Source organism: Fringilla coelebs (assembly GCF_963513975.1).
Source record: "Fringilla coelebs genome assembly, chromosome: 3".
NCBI lineage: Eukaryota > Metazoa > Chordata > Aves > Passeriformes > Fringillidae > Fringilla > Fringilla coelebs.
In genome coordinates, this window is record NC_140030.1 from 81,273,362 (window position 1) to 81,297,558 (window position 24,197).

The 24,197-nt window shown below is 43.5% G+C and overlaps 1 protein-coding gene across 1 annotated transcript; it reads right to left on the bottom strand.

Moving 5' to 3' along the window:
- Positions 1–34: 34 nt before the first annotated feature.
- On the bottom strand, positions 35–10,590 carry SCCPDH (saccharopine dehydrogenase (putative)). The gene is made up of 12 exons (XM_084201767.1): positions 10,315–10,590; positions 10,027–10,139; positions 9,111–9,191; positions 8,520–8,649; positions 6,857–6,906; positions 5,257–5,387; positions 4,595–4,712; positions 3,550–3,669; positions 3,372–3,428; positions 2,306–2,417; positions 1,404–1,485; positions 35–959 (listed from the first exon to the last, which is right to left on the bottom strand). Exons 1-12 carry the CDS (start codon positions 10,586–10,588, stop codon positions 854–856), a joined length of 1,374 nt encoding a protein of 457 aa, XP_084057893.1. The 5' UTR covers positions 10,589–10,590; the 3' UTR covers positions 35–853.
- Between the last annotated feature and the right edge of the window lie 13,607 nt (positions 10,591–24,197).

Sequence of the window (24,197 nt, forward strand, 5' to 3'; positions counted from 1 at the left end):
TTACAAGTTCTACTGATGCAACAAAAAAAGCCTCTACATGGAAACAGAATTTAATGTATTCACACTCCTGAAAATCATGAAGGCTACCTTTCAAATATTCCCGTGACTCAAAGCTTCCATTGCCCACACATACAAGCCCAGAAATCAGACAGCAGGACAAGACACTCTCATAATTCTTAGGCTAACAACAAAAAGCAGGCTTATCAACCACAGTATCAAGTAGTGTGAAACAGGCCAGTGCACCCAGAACCTGGATTACATCAGGTCAGATTCCAAAAACAGTCAACAGAACAAGCCTCCTTCTTCACAGAAGCAAAAGCACAATACAGTTAATGACTACTTATCTAACTACAGAAACTACACGTAGATCTGCACTAACAACAATTATTAAATAAAGGAACGATTAGTTGAAGATGTTAATAAAGACACATACCAAACACACATTATGAATAACTAGTAGCTTATCTGCTAAGGCACTTCTGTTTCCAGGCTACCTGCTTTACATAGTTGCAGAACAGGGCAAAGCAAGGCAGCTATGCTTACTTGTAAAGCAGATGGTATAGTGGGTCCATGAAGTAGGAACTTGAACTTAGATAATGAGATTAAGATTCCAGAATTAATACCCAAGAAGTTACCAATTTAATATGTCTGTGAATTAACACTCAATACCCACCCTTTAGGGGTTTACTCACTATAGCAAATACTATTATAGCTTTTAACTCAAACTTTCTTCTGTTTCTGCTGCAAACAATAGCATAGTGAAACTGTTTTATGATTAGGCTTTTGCAGCCAAATGGGTTTTATTAGAGTTAGACCCAGGAAAGGTGTTAGTTCATACAGTTATGTTCTGACTTCAGACTTCAGGCTTGCTAATAACAGAGAACTCAACACCACGCTTGTTGAGGCGATCAATCAGTTTTGTTTTCGAGAAGGCAGCTCCTGGAGAATATACACCACCCCTGTTAGTGAAAATCAAAAAGGAGAAACATTAGTGGCACACTGATTGAGGGACACCTTTTTATTAAGCTAGAGATGTGCTTCCCTAAGAAAGAAAAAGTCACTTAGTCTGAGAAGAGAGTGGGTGAGGAATTTGGCAGGGTGGTTATAATCAGAGGTTCATTTCTGCATCCAGCAAGCTATATAGAAACCACTCCATTAAGTGAACATAAAAGACATTGATGCCAAGGCCTGACTAAAAGCCTGTGACTGCATCCTTTCAAACTGATGGGCTGGTGAAGAGCAAGTGGCTTTAAATCAGCTTGCAGTGAACCATCTCCCTTGCACAGCCAGTTGCATGAGGTAACACAAACCCACAGGGCTGATTAACTGTATTTTCCAAGAGAAACATTTGCACACAGTAGCTTTAAGGGAGAGCAAGCTGCTCAGCATGGGAAGGTACTTACCGTTTAGGCAGAGAAGCTGCATCTTCCAGAAGAGATAGACCTGCCTGAACCATTGCAATTGGTGTAGCAACATATCCAGGCTCTGACAAAAAAAACGAAACCAAACCCCCCAATGAAATACGGTGCCTTGAAATGTAGAAAGTAATCCTGCTCTTCCCTACAGCATTCTGGAGAATAATGTGTTTGGAAATGAAAACAGCTTTCCCGTTTCAGAACAGCTTTTTTTACCGAGTAATCAGACCAAGTAGCTGGTGAAATCCGAAGATCTAATCAGACAAATACTGCTTCACATAATAGCTTCTAACCACACAACTGTGAGTGACCACATCATGGTGACAGAGGACTTTCTGACACAGCAAGAGCTTTCCTCATCCTGTACATTTCAATTCAGAATTTTACCATGCAACACTTGCATTCTGCCACATCTCTAGTTATTTAAAGAAGCTGTGCTCCAGTAACTCATTTTTGAATGTACACTCTTGCTCTCTCCAAACTTCAGATGTCATGTCCCCTCAAGGAATGACCTGAACAGAAGTATGTAATAGTCAGAAATTATACCACACCAGACCTGTTTAAGTTCACTCTCTGGAAACTGGAAATAAACAAAGCACTAAGTCCAGGCTGTAACAACTAAAAACTATCCTTACAGCCCTCTTCCTTCAAAAGGCCTGCTCTGCAAAAATGAAAATCAGACCAGGGCAAGTCAGAGGAAAGAGATTCACAAGAATGCAAGTGAACTGGCTATTTCAAAAACCAGGTCAGAATGAATTCTAGTATCCAAGTAAACACACTGTAAAGGCTGTTGGCTTTGTTTCTGTTGCAAGTGCTTCTCAAGGGTGAAAGGGGCAGCAGTGCAATCAGAAATGTATTTTAGAGCAGGGAATGCTAGGCAAAATACATACCTGGTCCTTTCACTTCAGTGCAGATCTTCACATTTGGCTTGCCCTTCAGGGGATCTTGTCCCTCACTGTAACCCTCACCAAAAAAAGTCATTGTAAAAGAGGTTCCATCCATCTGTAGTGGACAAGACAAGCATGGTCACCAAAGGAGAAACTGATTGCTACCAGGAAAGCACAAGTAGTAAATAAAAGTATCCAAATTCTATATATAGAATCCTGCCAAATACTATAATCCATTTAAACATGAGACGAGTCATTTTGAATTACTGCTTAAAGGTATAATCTGAGTTTTTTATTGCTTCCACTTTGTTGCACTGGCCTTGTACTAAAGTCTGTTGTTCTCTCAGTACTTTCAGTCCTGGGTTTTTTGCTAATCAGTCTCCCTTGGTCATCAGCTTTGCTAGAGTGCTCTGAGCCATCCACAGGAATACATCAGGCTCAGGCCCAGCAACATTATCCATTTATTCCTCATAGGAGTTTCACACACTTTGATGTCTAAAAGCAGAAGGCATAGTTATTTAAATATCCAGTAACTAAACAGGCACACACAACATGCATTTGGACCTCGGGGGCAGCTGTATGAGTGGAGGCTGAGGTCACTCGGTCTGTTCAGCCTGCAGGAGACTGAGTGGAGACCTCACTGCAGTTACACCTTCCATGTGAGAGGAAGAGGAGGAGCAGGCACTGATCTCTGTGTGCCAGTGACAGGACTCAAGGGAATGGCCTGGAGTTGTGTCAGGGAGGTTCAGGTTGGATATCAGGAAAAGGTTGTTCACCCACAGGGTGGCTGGGCACTGAACAGGCTCCCCAGGGAAGGGGTGACAGCACAGCATGACAGTTCAAGAAGTGCTTGGATAGTGCTCTCAGGCACATGGTGTGACTCTTGGGGTGTCCTGTGCAGGGCCAGAAGTTGGACTTTGATGATCCTTGTGGATCTCTTCTAACTCAGAATATTCTGTGATTCATTTAGAAATTATTTCTTTGAGGCTATGCAGTTGACTCTAAATTACTATTCCACCATTACCACAACAAATGCATTCTATAACTGTGGTAGAAAACAATCAGTTACCTGCTTCTGGGTTGGTCCTTTCTTTGTGAAGCATCCAGCAGAGAAAAATTCTGGGTACTGTATGAATAGAGGAGAGGAAAAAAAAAAGGAAGAAAAAGACAACAAAAGATCAACAGTAAATAAGAGGGAGAAAAAAGATATCTCCAAACACTAAATTATTTTGTGTTTTGAAACTCACTTTTGTCAGAAGTTTTCTTCCGAAGTTAAACTTCACCAGAAGAAGAAATAACATGCCCATAAACATCAGCTTGATAACAGAGCCAAGACCACCTACAGTCACATAAGCACCATACTGGACCTGAAACAAGAATGTATTTTCAGTGATAGGATTTACATTAGTTTTTTCCATCAACTGATTTTTATAAATCAATCTACCCCCTAAGTAAGATGCAGTTATTTTGTACAACATTCATTGGTTTAAACAGGGCCTTAAACCATTGTCTTAGTTCTAAGGAACTGTTCGAAGAATACTTCACTTCATCATTCATTCTGGGAAGACATGGGAACTACAGAGTGAAGAGGGAGTAGACATGGTACACAAGAACAGAAAACTTTACAGAAAGATGTGTTTTGTCATCCAATTTCAGCCTTCTTTCCTTGGTCTTCCTTTTCTCCTAATGCTTTTTTTAAAGCGAAACTGAAATAGCAATGGCTAGCCTTTCTCATTTGTAGCTTCCAAGTGCATTTTTAAAGCACCATTCCACCCCTCATTGCTTAACTGATGCCTGTGATTCTGCACAGCAGTTATACACATTGTTGGTGCTCATCTCCTCTCAGGAAACCATGGAAAACAAAAATTAATCATCTTTTCCACCACCATTACTTCACACTGCCTTTACTCTGCACACTGGAGACCCAAGCATCAAAGAAATCTTAAGATATAAATGAGCAGCATATGAATTATGTATCAGAATATTTACTACACTATACTGAGCTGGCTATAGCTACCATTGACTACAATTATGATGCTTTTAGAAGCTCTGTTGATACAACAAGAAAAGTCTCTGCACAGAAGCAGCATTTAATATATTTATTATGAAGGCTACGTTTCAAATATTCCTGTGACTCAAGGTTTCCCTTCCCTACAGATACATACCCAGAAATCAGACAGCAGGAGAACCTGACATGATAATCTCATAACTATCCTGTTACCAAAGGCAGGCTCATCAACCACAGTCTCAAGTAGTATGAAACAGGCCAGTGCACAAATAACAGTAACTTACAGGTGTTTGCTGCAACTCGGTGTGCAAATAACGCTGAGTCCTTTTCACAACAGAGCCATCAGATCCCATGAATGTAAGGCAGTACTGCTTGAATTCCGGACTGTAAAACATAAATCCTCTGCAAATGAAAAAAAAATTAAGTCAGAAAAAAAATGTTCCAATCTTCACACAAACTGAAAGAAACTAACCATAATGGCCTTACCATTATCACTTTTCTCTCAAGAATTTTTGTGACATTATCTCTTTTCACTGAAAGCAAGCAATTCCAAGTATATCCCTGGCTCACTCAAAATTCACTGCATATAATTCACTATATGCACTATATCAGGGATGAATTTGATAATCAATACAATAGTCTTTTCATTTTTTTCCCTCCATTCTACTAACCACTTCTGAAATCAAAAGTTTCCCATGTCACTGGCAGTCCTTTAGAATGGATTAATTTTGAGCCTCTGTAAATGCTGGGATGTGTTCTCTTTTCAGTAAGATATGAACAAGTCAGTAAAACTGAGCTTATCTTCAATTCTACTAGATGAGCATCTATGTGTTCATACTATATGAAAGTCCTAACTGCATCTTTTTAGTATTTAATACTGTAGCAATCTGTATCATAAATACTGGAACTGTTAGGAGACTGTATATTCCACATCTTATGCTTATACCTTTTTTTAAGCTTTGTACCAACTACTGGAACAGGGGCATATCCTATCTGTTTTCGAAGCTTCTTCAGGCTGGATTCATCTGCAAGGCCATAGACAGCTGATTTCCAGGTCCCATCATGTACACCAAGACCCTTGTGACATACCATGAAACAATAATTAGTTCAGTACTTAAAGGTTTCATGGGTTATTTTAATAATATTAGAATCACTGCATGTATTACAATTATTACACATAAATGTTATGATGACAGTGTATTGAAATGGTGTGGGTTGACCTTGGCTGGATGTCAGGTGCTTACCAAGACACTCCATAACTCTCCTCCTAGCTAAGACAGGGAGAGGAGAAAATAAGATGGAAAAATCCCTTGTGCGTAAAGGCAAGTTAATAAAGCAAAAGCTGCATGTGGAAGCAAAGGTGTAGTAGTAACAAATGCCTCCCCATCCCCCTACCCCCACCCTTCTCCCCCTTTCCCTTAGCCTTTATTGCTGAGCAGAACTCACACAGTATGGAACATCCCTTTGGTGAATTTGGGGCAGCTGTCCAGGCTATGTCCCCTCCCAGTATCCTGCCCACCCCAGCCCATGAGGTGAGGGGGGGAATTCTGCAGAGACAGCCTGAGTGCTGTGCCAGCACACTGCCAGTAGCTGTGCCAGCTACTCAGCAGTAGCCAGAACACTGCTGTGCTACTGACACCTCTGTAGCTGCCACAAAAGCTCAGCACTGTGATGGCTGCTGTGGGGAAATGAACTCCAGATCAGCCAGACCCGACACCATCACCACCCCTCTTTCTACATGATCTGCAACATACTCAGGACCACAGAATTTAATATATATCTGCAGCTTTTCTAACCATCTCAGTGTAGTTAATTCTCACTATTGAAATCCCTTCTTACCACCACTGTGAACTTATGTTATATATTTAAATATATGTCCTCATATCCAACATATAGATTTATACATTCCCATGAACTACTGTCCCCTGTTGCTTAACAGATATTACTCTCCCATTCCATAGGCTTCCTCCACTCCTCCAAATACTTTTTAAAAACAAAAATGGTTTGTAAGGCAAGATGGATACTCATGCCTGGAGTAGTAGTGTTTGGTTGTTGGGCATCAAGACTGACTTGGATCATTGTTGCATTGTTTTAACAACAGAATTAGAATTATTACATGTATTACGATTATCATCATTACTATCCTCAGGTATTATCATTACATGCATTAAAGTACATTGAAACAACCTTCCCCCCACCAACAAAAAACCCAAACAGCCTAACACTAGGATTACTGGCAATAGACTCTGGACCTGTTACAGTTTCACTTGTGTAAGAATCCTTCCCACATGTCTGCAAAAGCAAAATAGTTCTTGGAGCAGCTTACCAGAGCAAAGTGTAGGTAGGCAGATCTGCAAACAGACCTTACAAAAGGGTGTTTGCTTAGGATACTTTTAGTAGCTCCTAAAGAATAAAGTTCTTAGACTTATCAAAGACCTGCCAGCTTGCTCCTTGATCTGACTTAATGTAGCAACAGTTATTCTGACAGGCTGTGGTTATGTTATCACAGATACTCCTGAGGTTCAGGAAGGAAGAAACCAACTAACCTCAGGCCCAGATTTCACCGATAGGAAACTCTCAACAGCAGTTAAGGTACCTGTAAGGGAGGGGAAAATATTACATATTTTCAATATTGCATATTGGCACATACTGTCATTAGTCTGCAAAGGCAGAGAATGCTCTGGCAGACTCAAAACAGCAGGCCACTGATATTATCAGCTAAAAAAAGCAGAGTTACATCTTTATCTCAAAGTAATGTAACATTAAGATGCACAGCTGTTTGAGTTAGCAAGTATTACATTTCTTGTGTAAATTACTTCAATACAGGTCACTAGTATTACCTCCATTCATTAAATTTTTTTCATTTATCTAATGAATGAGATAATGTAAAAAAATAATTGAAAAAAAAGAAAGTAATATTGAGAGCCACATTTAGTTTTCCTCCAGGTTTCAAAATAAAGGATGATGTAGGCTGTGAAAGCAAACATGAACTTGAAAATTTTGTTACACCCAAACTACAAAAAATCCACCACCAAAACAAAACAATCCACAACCCTCCCAAAACCCCAAAACACAGAAAATATTTAATTTTAGCATAGTTTAAAACAGTGTTCTGCAGAGAATGCTTAGTTTGATGAACAGCAGAACAACACAATACCTCCAAATTCTGATTTGTCTTGCTTTGCTTAGTTCCTTCTGAGATTGGAAAACTGTACTTGTGTGGATAAATTTCAATATAGCAAGTAACTGGATAGACAGAGGTAATGCCATAAAGTCAAAATAGGAAGAGATAAAAGACATCTATTCAAAACAGGTATCAAAACATCAAATTACAACCTCATGAACATCCAGATACTCATTTCCATACCTTGTTTCTCCTCCAGTCAGATCTGAATTGAGGTTTCTTCAACTGAATGCTGACTCCAATGTAAATCTATCCCATTTAGCAGCCTTTTTAATAGCCCATAAAAGCAAAACATTTGGATACTCTTATGGGCCATCCCAACTGCAAGTCAGACCTGGTGAACAGAGTATCCTCATCTGGGATCAGGATACTATTTACATAGAATTAAATCCTCTCACATATTTTCTTAAATATATTTCAGTTACCCTCTAGCTGCTATAAAAGTAAAAGGCACTGCTACTTACACTCACAAAACAGCTTTTCAGAGCCTGCAGTTGAAAAAGGAAACTTGGGAAACCTGATTACCCCCCAGTCTATGGACCCCTTTCCACTGCACAAGAATCTTCCCTACAAGATTCTCACTGCACAAGAAGCAATTGTGCTGAGGCTGCCTAGGGACATCCACACATTGGCTGAGCAGCCTGCTGCTCACAGCTGAATGTTCTGTCCTCTCAGATGCACAGAACACCCTGAGCTGGAGAGGACCCGTGAGCACCATCGAGTGAACAGCCCTGGCGGGGATGGAAGCCACAAGCTCGCTGTTATTAGCAGCCTGCTCTGAACAACTGGGCTCATCACAGGGCCCTCTTGGTGAGCATCGGGACCATGACTCCTCCCCTACCCAATGACCCATCCAATGGGAATATGACACTCAATTTCTCTCTACCACATTTGGTTCAACTGGTCACCTGGTAAAGGCAGGCAAAAAGAGACTGAAAGAGTTTCCATAGAACCACTGCTGTTTTAGGAAACCAGATGAGAGCAGAATTCTTTTTGCACCATAAAAATACACTTATTCTAGTCACCTTTCAGCTTGTCTCTGGTGTACAGTACTCCCATATCCGCTGGTATGGAGTCAAAGCCACAGCTTCCAATGACATATACTCCCTTTTCTGCAGCTCTCTCATTGTATTTCAGGTACATTCCTTCCAGAAACTGAAACACAGCCAGAACAAATATTTTAAGCTGAAACTCATTCTTGGCCATACCCACTATCAGCCATCAGCACTTCACTGTCACATCATAGTAGCCTCCATGCCTCAAACCATTTACAAGTATCTTTGACAGATACATACGATTCCTGGTCTGCAGTATGAAAGTTTCAAAGCAGTGAAAAGAAAAGTACAAAGTTCCTATGCAGTATTATAACAGAGGCCTGAAGCATATTCAGCAATTTGGGACTTCCACAGAGACCCAAAGAGGCTGTCTTAGAAGCAAGAAAACAATATAACCAAGTATAGTGTACTTTAAAATAATTACTGCATCTTGAAATTGTACATAAGGAGGCAGAATTTGTCTTCATGTTCAGAAACATAAGCAAAAACATGAAACAAACTAAACAAACACTACTTTTTCAGAGCCTTGATATAAGATAATGTTTTTTTGCCATCACATACCTGGGGTTCTCCACTAATGTCAATGCAGCTTGCACCATTTTCAACACAAGCTTCGACCACAGGTTCTCCAAAGAATCTATACTATAAAAGGAAAGAACACCAGATGTAACAAAAGAAAACCCAGATGCCACAACTCACACAGTGTGCTTTACCTAAAATATATCTCTGCAATAAAAGTGAACCTGGTTGTTATTGATTTTTCTAAGTGGGGCTAAAATGCAAGAGCACTTCTATTTCTCGGGGGTGTGAGGAGAAGAAAACAAACTTCACTGCTCCCAATGGAGCTTGCTGCAAACTACTGCACCTGATTTCTCGTATGTATTCAGATCAGATCACCAAGACCAACTGAATACTGCCACTAATTTCACTTTACACTTTCTGTACTCTTATTATCAGCATATTCTCTACTTAAACACTGAATTTCAAAGACATGGTCATGACCCAACTTCCACCTCACACACTCTGATGCTCTCTGAATGCACTGGAAATGCTGCCACTTAAATTTTAAAAGGGCCAAGCGCTTCTGGCAGCAAGCCTGTGAGCCCTTTTCCAGCTCCGTGCTTAATCCTAGCACCACTGACATTTTGGCCCAACCCAAAACGTTGCGCCAAACTTTACCATCAGTATCTTAGGCTGCCTATGAAAAACTGAAAACCAACTCCGCTGCATTTCAGTGCGGACACCTATCCGTGAACCGCACCTCCTGCGACGGCGGTGGGAAACCCTTCGGCCACTGCAGCGCACAGCTGTACGGGGAACTCCGGGGTCGAGTTCCACCAGCTGCGCTGTGCCTGCGCGGCCGCGGCAGCTCCCGGTGCCCCGGTCCGGCGCAGGCAGGCCGGCCGCCCGCAGCCGAGGCGCGGCCCCGGGGGCGGACCGGCCGCGGGGGCACCGCCCGCCCGCATCCCGCACTCACCGGGCCCACGCAGTTGAGCACCAGCCGGGTCTGCTTCGCCATGGCGGCCAGCGAGCCCGCGTCGCCCACATCGCAGAGCAGCACGCCGACCTCCTCCCCGGGGGCCGCCTTCCCTGCGCACCGGAGACCGCCGTCACCGACACCGCTCCGCCCGGGACGTGCCCCCCTCCTCGCCGGCGCAGCGCCGGGGCTCGCCCCGCTTCGCTCCTCAGCCCTTGCCCGCACACCCGACCCGCTGCGCCTCCCCGGGCAGCGGCGCTGAGCCCCCGCCCCGGCCGCGGCCCGTACCCAGCCGCTCGGCCGCCCGATCCAGCACCGCCCGCAGCTTCTCGCGGCTCCTCCCGGCCACGGCCCAGCGCAGGCGGCCGCTGCACAGCTGCCCCTCGCCGGCGGCCGTCGCCGCAGCCGCCCGCGCCACTTCCTCCACCACGAACTGGCCCGTGAAGCCCGACGCGCCGAACACCACGATGTCGTAGACCCGCCCGGCCGCCATGGTGCTACTGCGAGTCGCCATGGAGCGAGCAGCCGTCGTACTGGCGGCGACGCCGGGCAGCGCTGGCATGACGGTCCCGCTCCGCCCCGCCCCGCCCCGCCGGCCCGCCCCGCGCCCCCTCGGGCTGCGCCGGTGCCCGCCCGGCCCGTGCGCGGCCTTTGCTCGGCCTGCGGCGGGCTGGGGGAGCGCCGCGGCCTCCCGGGGCGTTTAACGGACCGCGAGGCAGGAGAAGTGTGCCCCGGTACGGCCGAGGGGGCCTGGAGCCCGGCGGCGTAAGCGACGTTTATAGGGAGAAGCCCTATAGAGTCATAAAATGGTTTGGGTCGGAAGGGACTTAAAGATCAACCCCCCTGCCATGGCATGTGCATGGCATGCGTTGCCATGGGCAAGGACACTTTTTACTCGACCAGATTGCTCAAAGCCTCATCCAACCTGGCCTTGAACCCCTTCAGGGATGTGGCATCCCCAACCCCTCTGAGCAACCTGTTCTGGAGCCTCGACTCTCACAGTAACGGGTTTTCCCCTAATAACTAATCTAAACCTACTCTCTTTCCATTTGCACCCACTTCCTCTTTTCCTGTCACTGCATGGCCTTGTAAATAGCCTTGCCCCAGGCTGCAATTAGGTCCTGCTGAAGTCCTCACTTTTCCAGGCTGAGCAAACCCAATCCTCTCAGCCTTTCCTCATAGGAGAGGTGCTCCATCCCTCTGATCAACTTGCTGCTCCTCCTCTGGGTCACCATTGTTTGGTCCCAAAGCAGACATCCTCTCTCATGATGAGCATGGCTCTGTGGGGATTTCAGCACAGGTAATACAGGTGGTCGGAAAACTGTTACTAATAAAAAAGAGAAATGTAATGACCTGGAAGTAAAATGAAACACTGTTACCCCACAATTGCAGCAAATATTTATGTTATGCTCAACAACAGAAGCAGAACGACGCAACATGTCAAGTTCCTGTTGCAGCAGGGAGAGTCGGTGGCCCTGCGGACGAACTTCAGTATGGAGCACCCATGACTGCATGGGGTGCTGAGGCCACGTTTTCTGTGTTTTCATGGCCAGGCTGCTCACCTGAATTCCAGAGGCTTGCAGCAAGTCATGCAAAGGGAAGTGGCCTCGTGAATCCTCCTCGCTGGCCCATTTTCCCAGGGAGCACCTACCATATTTAATTGTTCCCAACAGAAGCTTGTCTAACCTGTTTAAAAACCCCCAGTGATAGACGCTTTCATACCGTTCCTCAGGCAGTCTCCTCCTGCATTTGTTATAAATATGGATGGAGACAAGAAGCTAGATCTTCACATCTTGTAGTTTTAGCCCCATACTATTTCTCCCGTTTCTTGAGGACAATGGCAAAAGATTTTATCTCTGAGGAGTATATAAAAAGATGCTGCAGAGCTGGAAGCTGCCATGCATCTTCTTAGTCTTTATTAAAAAGATTCCTCTGATTTTTTTTTCCTTACAGGCCACTTAGAACATAGACTTCTCTTGTTCTCTTCTGAACTATCTTCAGCGGGTTTACCTTGTTTTGGTAACATATTGTCCACTACTAGACCCCACATTCACCCTGTCAGTATGAAACTGCTTAAGAAGGTTATGTGATATGATGGAATTTGCATCTGTTTCTACATGACTCAAACACTTGCCTTCCTTTTTTCTTTTGCAAGTGTCACATTGTTGCTGCTCCTGCAGGTCGTGATCTGTTCCACCTCAGAGGCTTTTTCAAATGACTGCTGCCTAGCCAGTCTTTTCCCATCTCAGATTTGTACTGAAGAGTAATGGCCTTTCTGAATATATGCTAAACATCTCATCTCCGAGGCAGCAGATCCTCTTCTCCAAGCATCGGTATCAACTCCTCGAGTAGTGCTGAAGCAGTTGTTTGTAGGCCAACGCCATCAGCTGTGTCAGTGAAACAACTCAGTCTAACAAAAAACAAAGAGTGGGGGAGGGAAGGACAAAGACTTTTTTGTGCTCTTTTTTAATTCAGATAATTTTGTTGATCTGATTTACAGAGCAACCCTGCAAAACCAGTTTCTTGTGTATGAGGTCACTGAACATCACCAGTCAAGCTGACTCTACTACCTTCTTCTCCTTCCTACACACCAGGCTCACAACACTGTGGAACTCCTCTGAGCTACTTTGCTCTTACGCTCAATTTTTCTCTTCCGCCACCAATTGTCAGAGCAAAGTCTTCTTTGAGGCCACTGGTTTTGGTCTTCCATTCTCTTTTCTCTCTTGCAAAAGTTTTGGAAAAATCATTGCAACAGTAAACATTAGATAATTTGAAGTAAACAAAAAATTTTTTTCCAGACTTCTAATTATTCAGTGACAGGAGGCTGTAATAAGTCTGCAGATTTGCAGAGATATCCTGACATAGCTTGCAGGGCTGGCTGGGATCCTCAGCCTGCTTTCTTTATCCCTTTGCTTCAGATGTTTCTCTCTCTTGCCCACTCTCCCTCTCCATGTTACCTCCCAGAAAACAAGGCAGTTTATACACCTATAATCCTGACTCAACCATTTGTTAAGAATCAGGACTGCACAAGCCTCCTTGGACCCTATGTATTTGATAAGACCTTCATTGTGTAGTTAGGCAGAGGCTTGGCAAGCACAAGCTTGCACGCAGTGCTGAGTGCCCTGTCTCCTCTTGATGACTGAAACATGACACCAATTTGGGCAGACCTACCCTGTTTATCAATCCACAACTCTCAAGATTTCACCTGTGCTTTCAATGTCAGCTGTGTTTCTTTAAAACACGTTGCTGAAGCAAGATAATCGTGTAAATTGCAGCTTACACAAGAGAGAAATCAGGGTTTAAGAATTACAGAAGGACAAGAAATGAGCAGAGGGCTGTCAAACATGTGGCAAACTAGGTTTTGGGTTTTTTTCCCCTTTTTGTTTGCATTAAATATCACTATGGTACCTTCAAGTAATGTTTTCTTAGGAGAGCTCTGTTTGGCAAGTGGAAGAACTCTGTATGCAGTTTCACTCCAGCTCTCTGCATAAAAAGAGAACAAAATTCAAAGTCTCTAAGCCAGTTTCCATTCCTGCCTTTGAACTAACAAGTGGGTGGGTAGGTTTCAAAATAGCAAACATCAAGGTGATGTCAAGGCTCTGATTTTAAATGGGAGACTTACAGCAGACTTGACTAAAGGCAAAGGTTAACCCATCTCCATAGCTAGTATCAACAGTGCAGGATTGCAAAAAATACTCTGTGGGAAAGCAGTGGGATGATTTACAGTTTTTCCTCGTCCAATAGGAAGACAAGAAATGCCAGATCTGCTGCCAAGTGCAGTTCTGCAAAGGAGGTTCCAACCTGAATCAGCTTCAGAAACTCACCAAATAAAAAGACACTGCTGTTTCTTTTAAAATTTTGTTTCTCAGATTTGAAGGTAGAGTTTTTTTCCACATGTATCTGCATAAATATATTTCAGGATTTCAGTACTTTAAAGCCTCCTTTAGCTAGACTTTAGCCTCCTTTGGATTCAGTCTAAAACAACTTACTCTACTATGGGTCCCTGCTGGTTTCCTTGGGATAGAAAAGCATGCAAGTGAAACACACAACACTCCCGTGTGTGCTTTGCTGTATCTTTTCAAATTCCTGGAATTAAATGGGCTTGCCTCCCTTTGCTAGCTTATCCTGTTCCCTCTGGAGCACCTGACAGCATCTGAGGAATCTGTGCAAGCATTTTTAAAAGCACCCATATGCCCTTTCATTTCATGCAGCAGTTGTTCCAATAAACTCCTTTGTGTCAATATTCATATATTTCTTGGACACCAATATTTGTGGGTAAGTTTTTTTTACTCATAACTTTGGGGCACTTTTTGTTTACTGAAGTGGAAATGCAGGTGTTCTATTACTGCTGGTTTTAATTAAAATAATACCAAGGTAGCAGAAAGAGCACAATATTATGTCATTTACACAATGCTGTATGGAGGCAATTTTATAAAACACAATTGTCATGTACCTCCAAGGATAGGATGAAATAAGATAGTTGACTTGCATAATTGCAAAAGTTATTATGGAACATAAGAGTAGGCAGAGGTGTTGGGAAACAAGGTTGATTAACAATGCATGGATAAATCACTGCAGGGAATGAAGAGTAATGTGGGTGAGTATAAAAGGGATTTAGAAAAAGCAAAATCAAAAAGGCAGGCATCTCTGTACCTGCTACAGTTGCTACAGTTACTCTCTATTTAAGAATGTGAGAACAAGAGTTTCTGGAACAAAGCCCACAGTTTTTAGTGCCATCTAACCCTTAATTTGTGCAGATTATTACTTTATAATCAAGAGGCAATTGGCTCCAAAATGCCAACCCATACAGAACTTAAAGTTTGTAATAATCAGAACCATCCAGACTGGGATAAAAACGAGGAGCTCAAACTAAAAAACTACTGACAAGCTGAGAGGCTTGCCACATGTGGCAGTTCACTAATGTGTTATTTATTTTAATTTAATTTTATTTTAAAATAAAATGTCATCTAACCTTAAAAAAAATAATTCCAATGTTGACTCATAAAATCATTCAGGTTGTGCTCCAGACCCTTCACCAGCTCTGTTGCCCTTCTCTGGACCCTCTCCAGCCCCTCAATGTCCTTGCAGTGAGGGGCCCAGAGCTGGGCACAGCACTCGAGGTGTGGCCTCACCAGTACAGAGGGACAATCCCTGCCCTGCTCCTGCTGGCCACACCACTGCTGGGACAGGCCAGGATGCTGTCAGCCTTCTGGGCCCCCTGGGCACAGGCTGGCTCATGTTCAGGTCCTTTTCCACTGAGCAGCTTTCCAGACATTCTCCCCCCAGCCTGGTACGCTGGATGGCGTTGTTGTGACCCCAACTGTGGGACCATCTTAATCTGTATGTATGCATACATACAGATTAATATGTATATTGTATACGTTATCATATGTAATATGTATATTGCATACACCTATACAGTAATGTAATATGTATATTGTATACACATGTATATGTAGATTGTATACATATGTATAGGCAAACAAATATCTATTTAGACAAGTGATAATAATACATTAACAAAGTTACTTCTACCTATTTTGCTTATTTCTGATTTGGAGATTACAAGGCAACAGATGGCAGCCTATAATACTCGCAGATCCTATCCTTTTATTTTTTAAGAAGCCCTGTGGGTGTTTCCATTCATACACAGCTCCAAACAATCTCTTGAGGAAAGGAAATGAAGGCACCATTGTCACATAGACGTACAGCCAAGGTCAAAGCTTTTGATTTTCACTGGAGTTCAGGCTCTTCCTTCTGTACTTACTGCAGTTACCGCTTCTCACACTGAACTTGCAACACAGGTATGAAAAGACCAGTAAATGTGTAGTTTTGTCAGTTCAGGGAGACCAAACAAGACAATGTAGAGGAAGAGCACATTTCCTCTGGTGACACTAAGTAATAACCAGTGCTGCATTAGAAAGCTGTACAATAAAAGTGGGCACCCAGTAAATTAGGTCTTTAGGAGTTAAATGTCAGAGTTCTCTTGCTGAGGGCTCTGCAGTACCTCACAGCTCGGTATTCATTTTGATGACAACAATTAAATTTGATAGCTGCAGAAAAAAAAATTTAAAGGCTGTTAAGAATTTAAACGTGCAAATATCCAGAAAATGCAAGCTAATCTCTATTAGAGAAGTTAAAACCTGGAATGCAGCTGTGCTAAAAGAAATAAGGATAAATGTTTTGCCCAGAGGATGATAAATGTGGGAGACATTAGCAATGTTGAGCATCAGATTGCATAGAAAGAAATAAAAACCTGCCTTCGTTTGAAACTGTCATTTATAACACTGCATTCCAGTTCAGCCACTTTGTTACAAATTGAAGACAGTTGCATGGACATCACCCAGGAAATAATGAATTATCCAGGAACAGGAATGGAGACATCTTCCAGGAAAAGAATTCCCAACTTCAAGGTATATAGTATCAAGCTAAAAATAGCTACAGAGGCATGATAACACTTTGGAAATGTCTGAGGATGTAACTTTTAGGGATGGAAGGTGAAGACTTGGAGCACAAGAAGGTGTGCCACCCGAGCAACGTGGCTGACAGGGTGACCAGCACAACCCATTCCTCACAGCAAGGGAGGTGTTGATAGGAGAACAAATCCTGTGATTTGACAGGTGCCAATGGACAGGACATCTGAGACTGGCTGTGTAATTTTGTGACAAAGCACCAGAATGTTAACTGTCAGGAAGCCTTGTGCTGCAACAATGGGAAGCGGATGGCTGGATAGATCCCCTGTTCTTTTCTGTCTGCAGTCTTCAGTGTTAGACTGAATTGTAATATTCTCTAGCCACCTTTCCTTCAAGTATGTTGTGAATATAAAACCAGAGTCTAATAGTCCTTTAAATACTCCTTGCATTTTACTTAAGCAAGATCATTATAAAGGGAAAATATCCATTTGCTCTAATTAGCTGAAACTGCTCACAGGCAAAAGCATTCAGTTCTTTGATGTTATTCTCTGTGACTCTACTGGGTTTAGCTGCCTACAGAACACCTTGGAGACCAGTTCAATGCCTGGTCCCACACCCAGGTGCTTCTGTTCAGTGCATTTGAATGATCTGTCAGTGCTCATGCAGGGTATCCACAAGTAATTTTCTTCTCTCAGCTTAAATACCATCTATTCACAGACAAAGAAGGACTATCAGATTATCCAGTTTACACACTGACAAAAACATAGCTGCTCATTTTTTGTTACATTTACAAATCACAGCAGAACTACACACATTTAACTGTTCACAGAAGCTTTGTAGCTATCTTTGCAGAGGCAATCTATTCCATTTTTTAACCTCCAAAGACTTCTTTTTTCTCAGTACTATCTTGAACTGCTCTTGTGGGAGGCCAGCTATCCACAGCACCTGTTTCCTTTTGGTTAAGGATTAGGAAGGATGGTCCTTCATAAAACTCTGATCTTCATCCCAGAAACTACAGCATCTCAGTGCAAATCTCCCTCTCATTCTGCAAGCAGAGCACATAGATATTTCTTCTGTTCCTGTAAGAGTTTTACAACCTTTATCATAACTTTCCCGGAGCCACCCTCTCTCTTTAAAGTTTGCTGCAAATGAGTGATCTGGGCTGCTTATGGAATTACTGGCAAAGGTATCAGCAAAAGCAAGATAAATATATATCTTATGACTGTGTGTGTATCATATAAATTTGCAAAAGCACAATGAAGTTTGATGGCAAAGTTCACTCTACCACTGTTACTCAGATAAAGCACACAAAGGAAAATCACATTTGAACCAATCTAGAACGATTTATTTGTTGACTGGGAATCCAAAAGTGTAAAGCTGGAGAAGGGTAAGGGTGCCAAAGGACAAAGGAGCCCCTTTTGTTGTTGCAAGATGTTCAGAGCAGACCCCCTTGACAAACTTAGTGTCAGACTTGATCAATGGTTTATATCCAAGGAATGTAGCACAACCTATAATTGACTAATTTGACATTTACAAAATGATCCAATAGGATTTGCTGTAAGCACAACAATAACTTAATGACAAATCTAATCTAACTATGAATGTGGGACGGGAGCACTCGTAGTATGTTTGCTGTACCACATGCCAGTCGAGTCACATGTGCACACAACATATACAAAGAAGGATGTTCTGTATAGATAGTGTAGTGCATACACACACACACACACACACACATATATATAGTACATAGTATATAATAAAGGTATACCTGTGAAAAATTCCCCAGGAATTCAGTGAGGTACTCACAGCAGATGCCTCTGCATCTCTCAGCAGCTGAGCCTTGAGGAGAGGGGGGTATCAGCCCGGGCTCTGTCATCAATGGTCCTCTGAGTTGCTGAGCTCCAGAGGTGTCCCACGCAGAGGGAGATGTGCTGCAGCCCAGGGGATCCCAGCGGGTCTCACTTAGTGCCACTCATTACAGCATTGCAAGATGATTGACTCTGGTCATCAGTCAATTCCCACTGTGGCCGCAGTCCAGGCCAGTAGTTACTGGAATTTTCCTTGAGAAGTCTAATAATAATATTATTCCACTTAGGCTGATAGTCAGACAAAAATAAGTTTTCAAGGCTATTTGTTAGAAAACAGGAGCTTGTTAGGCAACAGAAGTTCTGGGAGCAGACAGTTTTTATGATAAGCTCGGGGGAGCTGACTGCCCATGAGCCAATAATCAAGGCTGAGTCCTTGAGATCATGAAGAAGCCAAAGGGGGGTAAGGAGCAAGATCTTGCATCACCACAATGCTACATCCTCAGGAATTATCAGAGATTGAAGGGCAGGGAGTTCCTGATAAGGTGAGAGGAAATGGTGCAGTGGTGGAGCTTTTTTTTCTCCCTCCTCTTGCTGTGAAAGAAAGTGGGAGAAAAGAGCACACCATTCAGTTCTGTGCAGCTGTCTTTGTACTGTGTGGATATTTTGTCCAGCAGAATATCTGCAGAATTTTGGGGGTGAGAACGGTTTCAAATGGTGCTCCCAGCCACTGTACCCTGACAAGGTATTCCTGTGCTAAAATAAGGGGGATGAGCAACATTTCCAAGCTGATCCCTCTGTGCCTCCCATGTAGTTACTATTCAACAGCCCCTAGCTGACCTTGGCACAGCACAGCTGCAATTGAATTTAGATCTGTCTGCAGTATGGACAAAGGCAAGGTGTCTTCCACCTCCGCATAGCAAAGATCCTAACAGATCCCTGTTGTCTGTAATGTTGGAATGGGGCACATTTTTCAAAATCTTCTGCTCACTCACAAATGCATCTCATCAAGGAGATTTTCTGAGAATTGCCACAAGATTAACCGACTATTAAATTTTGTTCCTTCTGCAGAAAGCAGAAGTGTAACTTTCAGACCACTGCCTTGCCTCACTACAGGGTTTAGTCCTAAACTGAGCAGACAGTGCATGGAGCATTTACTGTGAGGATGGAAAGAACAAAACCACAGAATGTAATGCAGAGACAGCAAATTCCCCTTGTTTCATAAAACTGGCTGCTCAGCAGCGTGAAGGGCCAGTAACTGAAATTTGAGATATCCCAAAGAACTAAATGGTCCTCCAAAGTGAGGAATATCTGCAGTGCAGTGCTTTTTGCCATGTTCTTGAGAGACCTGCAGCACACCAGGTAACTCTGCAAGGCCTCTGTAGAGCCCTGCGTTGGTTTGTGCCAGGACAGTCTTGCTTACCAATAGAGAGAAAATTCCTTCCCACTCTTGTGAATTTCTGGGTTATCATCAAGGTGTTTAACCAAGGTGAGACCAGTTATTGAACGCTTTACTTGAACAATAACGTCTTGTCATCTACTGAAGCTGGCTCAAGTCACATGAAATAAGGAATTGACCTTATTAACCATTTTCACTGTGACCCTTGTGGGGTGATAAGGGTGAAGTCCACTGTCCAATCTTCTCCGACCTCCTCCTGTTGCACCTCCCCTCTAGCAGAGTGCCTAAGACTGTCCTAAGTGTTCTGGATTATTTTTCCAACTCATTTCAGTATTTTAGTCTTCTCCAGCAAGAAAGGCTCCCAAAGTGTGCCAGAAAAACTTTTTTCAGATGTTTTTTAAATAAAAATCCAGCCAGCACAAGGCAGCAGCAGTCCCAAGTCTTGCCTGAAGGAGAGCCTCCACGTGAGCCGCAACTGCATGACCTGGGGAGGACAGCCTGATGGCAGATAATAGCTGACCACATTGATAAAGGTCTTCACTCCTTAATCACTCGTGGGGCAGCAGGTAAACACTTTCCCAACAGCAGTCACAGCCAGCCAACAGAGCCTCGCTGCTGTACAGAGTGCAGCTGACTCTCCCCACCTCCAGCAGCAGCACAAGGGCTGCCCAAACCTGCGCCTGCAGCTCGCAGCGGTGGGGCAGGGAGAGATAAGGGCAGAAGGAGATAAAGCACCTCGGTGAAAGCTGGTGCGCTGTGGGTAGGTGAGTGGGGGAGGTCGGGGGCAGAGGCCAAAGGTTGGGCTCTGGCTGAGGTGTGTTGCTGTGCCAGGCTGAGGCAGGTACGCTGCTTTGCAGGAGCAGGATGTGCAGCGGGAGGTGTCAGTACTCGGATCTGAGCCTCCAGTGAGGGGGAAGGAAAGCGCTAGCAGGGAATAGGCAGGCAGGAAGTGAAACAAAACTCTTCTGACCCATTTTTATGCTTTCCAAATAGGTATTCTGGTAATAATTACCAGCGCTAACAAACAAAATTCGAGGTTTCCCTGCCCAGTTCAGTATTAATTTGCAAATTATCTGCAATTGAAATCTCGGTGTACTTTTCATAATGCAGGCTATGTAGCTGCCCACACAGGGACTGTAAATTAACGAGCTGGGGAGATTTACCAACAAAACACACGGCAAGTATCAGGGTGAGGTGCAATTGCTCCTTGCTAAGCCCAGAAATTGTGTCTGGGCTCCCTCTAGTGAGATGTGTTGGTTTTCCACGCTCAGAGACGGCTGCTGGCCGCCGTGTACCTATTGATTGAAAGGCTAAATTCAGACACAAATGCTTTCAAAGCAAATAAACAGGCAAAGGATCTTTGTACCTGTACGGTAACAGCTCACACCACTTCTGCTTCACAAAGCTAAGTTCTTCTTTTCAGAATTTTCTAGAAAAGCTCAAAAGACCAAATGCAGTTTTAATGGTGATAGAGACAGATTGAAACGAAACTGTTTCCAAACCAATTGCAAAACAAAATCAGCAGGGTTGTATAAATTCCTACTGTAGGTAAGATAAATATTTTCTGAAACGTGGAAAGGAGTGTGGTAGAGGGCTTTGCCAGAATGAATGCAAAGCAGCTGTCAGAAACAAGGCTGGCATACAAATCAGTTCATTTGATAGCTTATGGCATAAGCAAATGGGTGCATCACTAACTTCTTTAAAATTCAGACTGCTCAATTTGCTTTATGACATATGAAATCTAAGACATGGCCACTAATGTCCACTATATGAAATCTAAGACATGGCCACTAATGTAAGCCTAAAGAGGAGATTTTGCAATTCATTAAATCCCCCCTCCCCAGGATTTGGCATCTTCCCACAATCACATCCCATTTGCAAAGTTTGGAAAATATTTGAATTTGTTCCAATTTTACAGTAATTTAAAAAAACCCCAACCTAAAATAGAAAACAAAATCTCATGGAGCATGCAGCTTGAGACATATTTGTTTTTTGGGTTTTTTTTTGTTTTTTCCTAATGTCATTTTCCTACCTGCCAGTTTAATTATTTCCTTCTGGAATGAGGAATGGAAGGGACCTTAAGCAATGAGCTTAAGCTACAGAGGAATATGGAACCCCTTGTCTTGGTTGTACACTCTTGTCTAGGCACTACTGGCACCAGCAATACTGTTCCCAGCTGCTGATACACCCTGTCTTATTATCATTTTTGCTATGCTCATGGGACTGCATTTTACTGCATCATTCAGCCACAACTACAAGTTAGCTTCTGTTATGTATATTCTTCCTTTTTCAAGGTTCCTGTTTCACAAAAAAAATTCTTGTCTCCTGGATATGTGCCAGTAACCACCTTTTACAGCCCTACCCTCTTCTGGGTGCAGTAAAGAAGGAGTTCCCTCATAGTTCCTGGCTTCACACTGCCCTGCCTCACCAAGAGCTCATTTCTGGAGTTCTCAAATTCAGATACACATTTAGGAGTGGGCAAGAGAGCCATGAAGTTAATCAGAGCAGAATTAGAAGTGCTATCCCACCAGGATGAGTGAAAGCTGTAAAGTTAATTTGCCCACGTGAGGAAGAGGATGAACTGGAGTTTGCCTTTGGCACTACCAGGCATTTCCCTGCCCCTCACATCAGGCTCATCACAGGCTCACCAACAGGAGTTTTGTTTGCTTGTTTTTGCAAAAGCTGTCTGAAGAAGGGGAAACACCTCAATGCTGTGGTAGTAGAAGCCACTGCATTGTCACCAAACACCTCCCAGGCTAGTTCACCATTTAATCATGCACTCAACATTGAAATGGAATTTTTCAAAGTAATTGCTCTACCCCATCCTACAAAACCAGTGGCAATTGAGGCTTCCCAAGAGAGTAAGAGCCCCATTGACAGCTGTGCTCACTCTACCTGCTGCCTAACTGCAAAATGCAAAATTTCCTAGGTTTAGTTTAAGCTGAAATGACTAATGCTGAATGCACAGTGATACACAACAAAATATATAGCATGTGGAATGAAGGTAATTTGGAGCACCATGATCAGCTTTCATATTAGAGGAAGAATATAATGCTGAAACCATCTGGCCTGCAGCTATGAAAACACCAAAGAGACATAAAACCCAGTTAATGGCAGCGTGCCAAGGCCTTGTTAAAAAACAGCACATCACTAAAACAAAGCAAGTGCTGATGTAGCACCAGCAAAGGCTCATTAATGGGCCTGGAGACAGAGTGCTCTTATATTTCATTATGTGCTTAACAGCCATACCTGCCTCTGCAGAGGAAAGGTAATTTCTAATGAACACTTTCTCATGTCCTATAATGATTCTATACCAGTGATAAATACTGAGAGCTCTGGTTGTTCTGCTTACTCTGTATTATTTTACACAACACCCTGAATTTTTTTTTTTAATTACTAATCTTCCTTATAGGAATAAATAACAAGATGCATCAGTTGAAGCTGAAATTGAAACTAGGACTGAAACTTTTCGCTTTTTTAGCTTAAGAATAACTACAGGCTATGGATACTAAAGTATTGTGTTCTGGGTGCTGGTACATAAGAGATAAAGTTTTTAGTGAGCATCTAAAGGAGGGCTGTGAAGATGATGATGGGCCAGAGGGGAAGCCGTGTGAGGAGTGGCTGAGGTCGCTGGGTCTGTTCAGCCTCAGGGCACTGAGGGCAGCCCTGACTGCAGTTACACCTTCCTTGTCAAGGGAACAGGAGCGGCAGGCACCGCTCTCTGCAGTGTGGTGCCAGTGACAGCACCCGAGGGAATGGCCTGGAGTTGTGCCAGGCAGGTTTAGGTTGGGTATCAGGAGAAGGTTCTTCACCCAGAGAGTGGCTGGGCACTGGCACAGCACAGCCTGACAGAGCTCAAGCAGTGTTTGGAGAACACTCTAGGGTACATGGTGTGACCCTTGGGGTGTCCTGTGCAGGGCCAGGAGCTGGTCTCGATGGCCCCGTGGGTGCCTTCCCGTCCGGGACACTGCGCGGTTCTAGGCAGGAGCCGAGCGGATCCCGCCGGGAGCAGCAGCTGGCACCGCCGAGAGGGGCGCTCCGTTTGGTGTAGGCACGGAGGGATGGGAAAAATCCAAAGAGCTAAGTGTGTGAAAGGTTCTATTTTTGAAGCAGCAGCCTGCAAAGGCCTTGCTGCACAGAGGTCAACATTTGTTTAGAAATAAAAATCTGGATGCTTGTTTGGTTTGAGGTTTCTGCTTATCAGCATTGCCAGAGACTGTGACTAATTTTGTGGGAATTCTCAATAATCTCTTCTCTCAGATCATGAGGCCACACACTCCTTGTTTTCTCTCCCTTTCAGGGACCGTGGAGAAGAGTGAAGGGATGAAAGTGAAAATAATAATTTCTGCCAAAAGCAAGACTGGGATGTACACACAGCTAAACTAAACACAGTGAGGGGCACTGTTGTATCTGGCCTCTTCCTTGAACACAATTGTCTCTAGATTTCCCTCTGTCCTTCCAGTTTTTGGAAGCTGTGCCCAGAGCTCACTCCTGTCTCCATCCTCCACTTGTGCTCTTTTCCTGTTTATGTCCTCTTTGTGTTATCTCTGATGC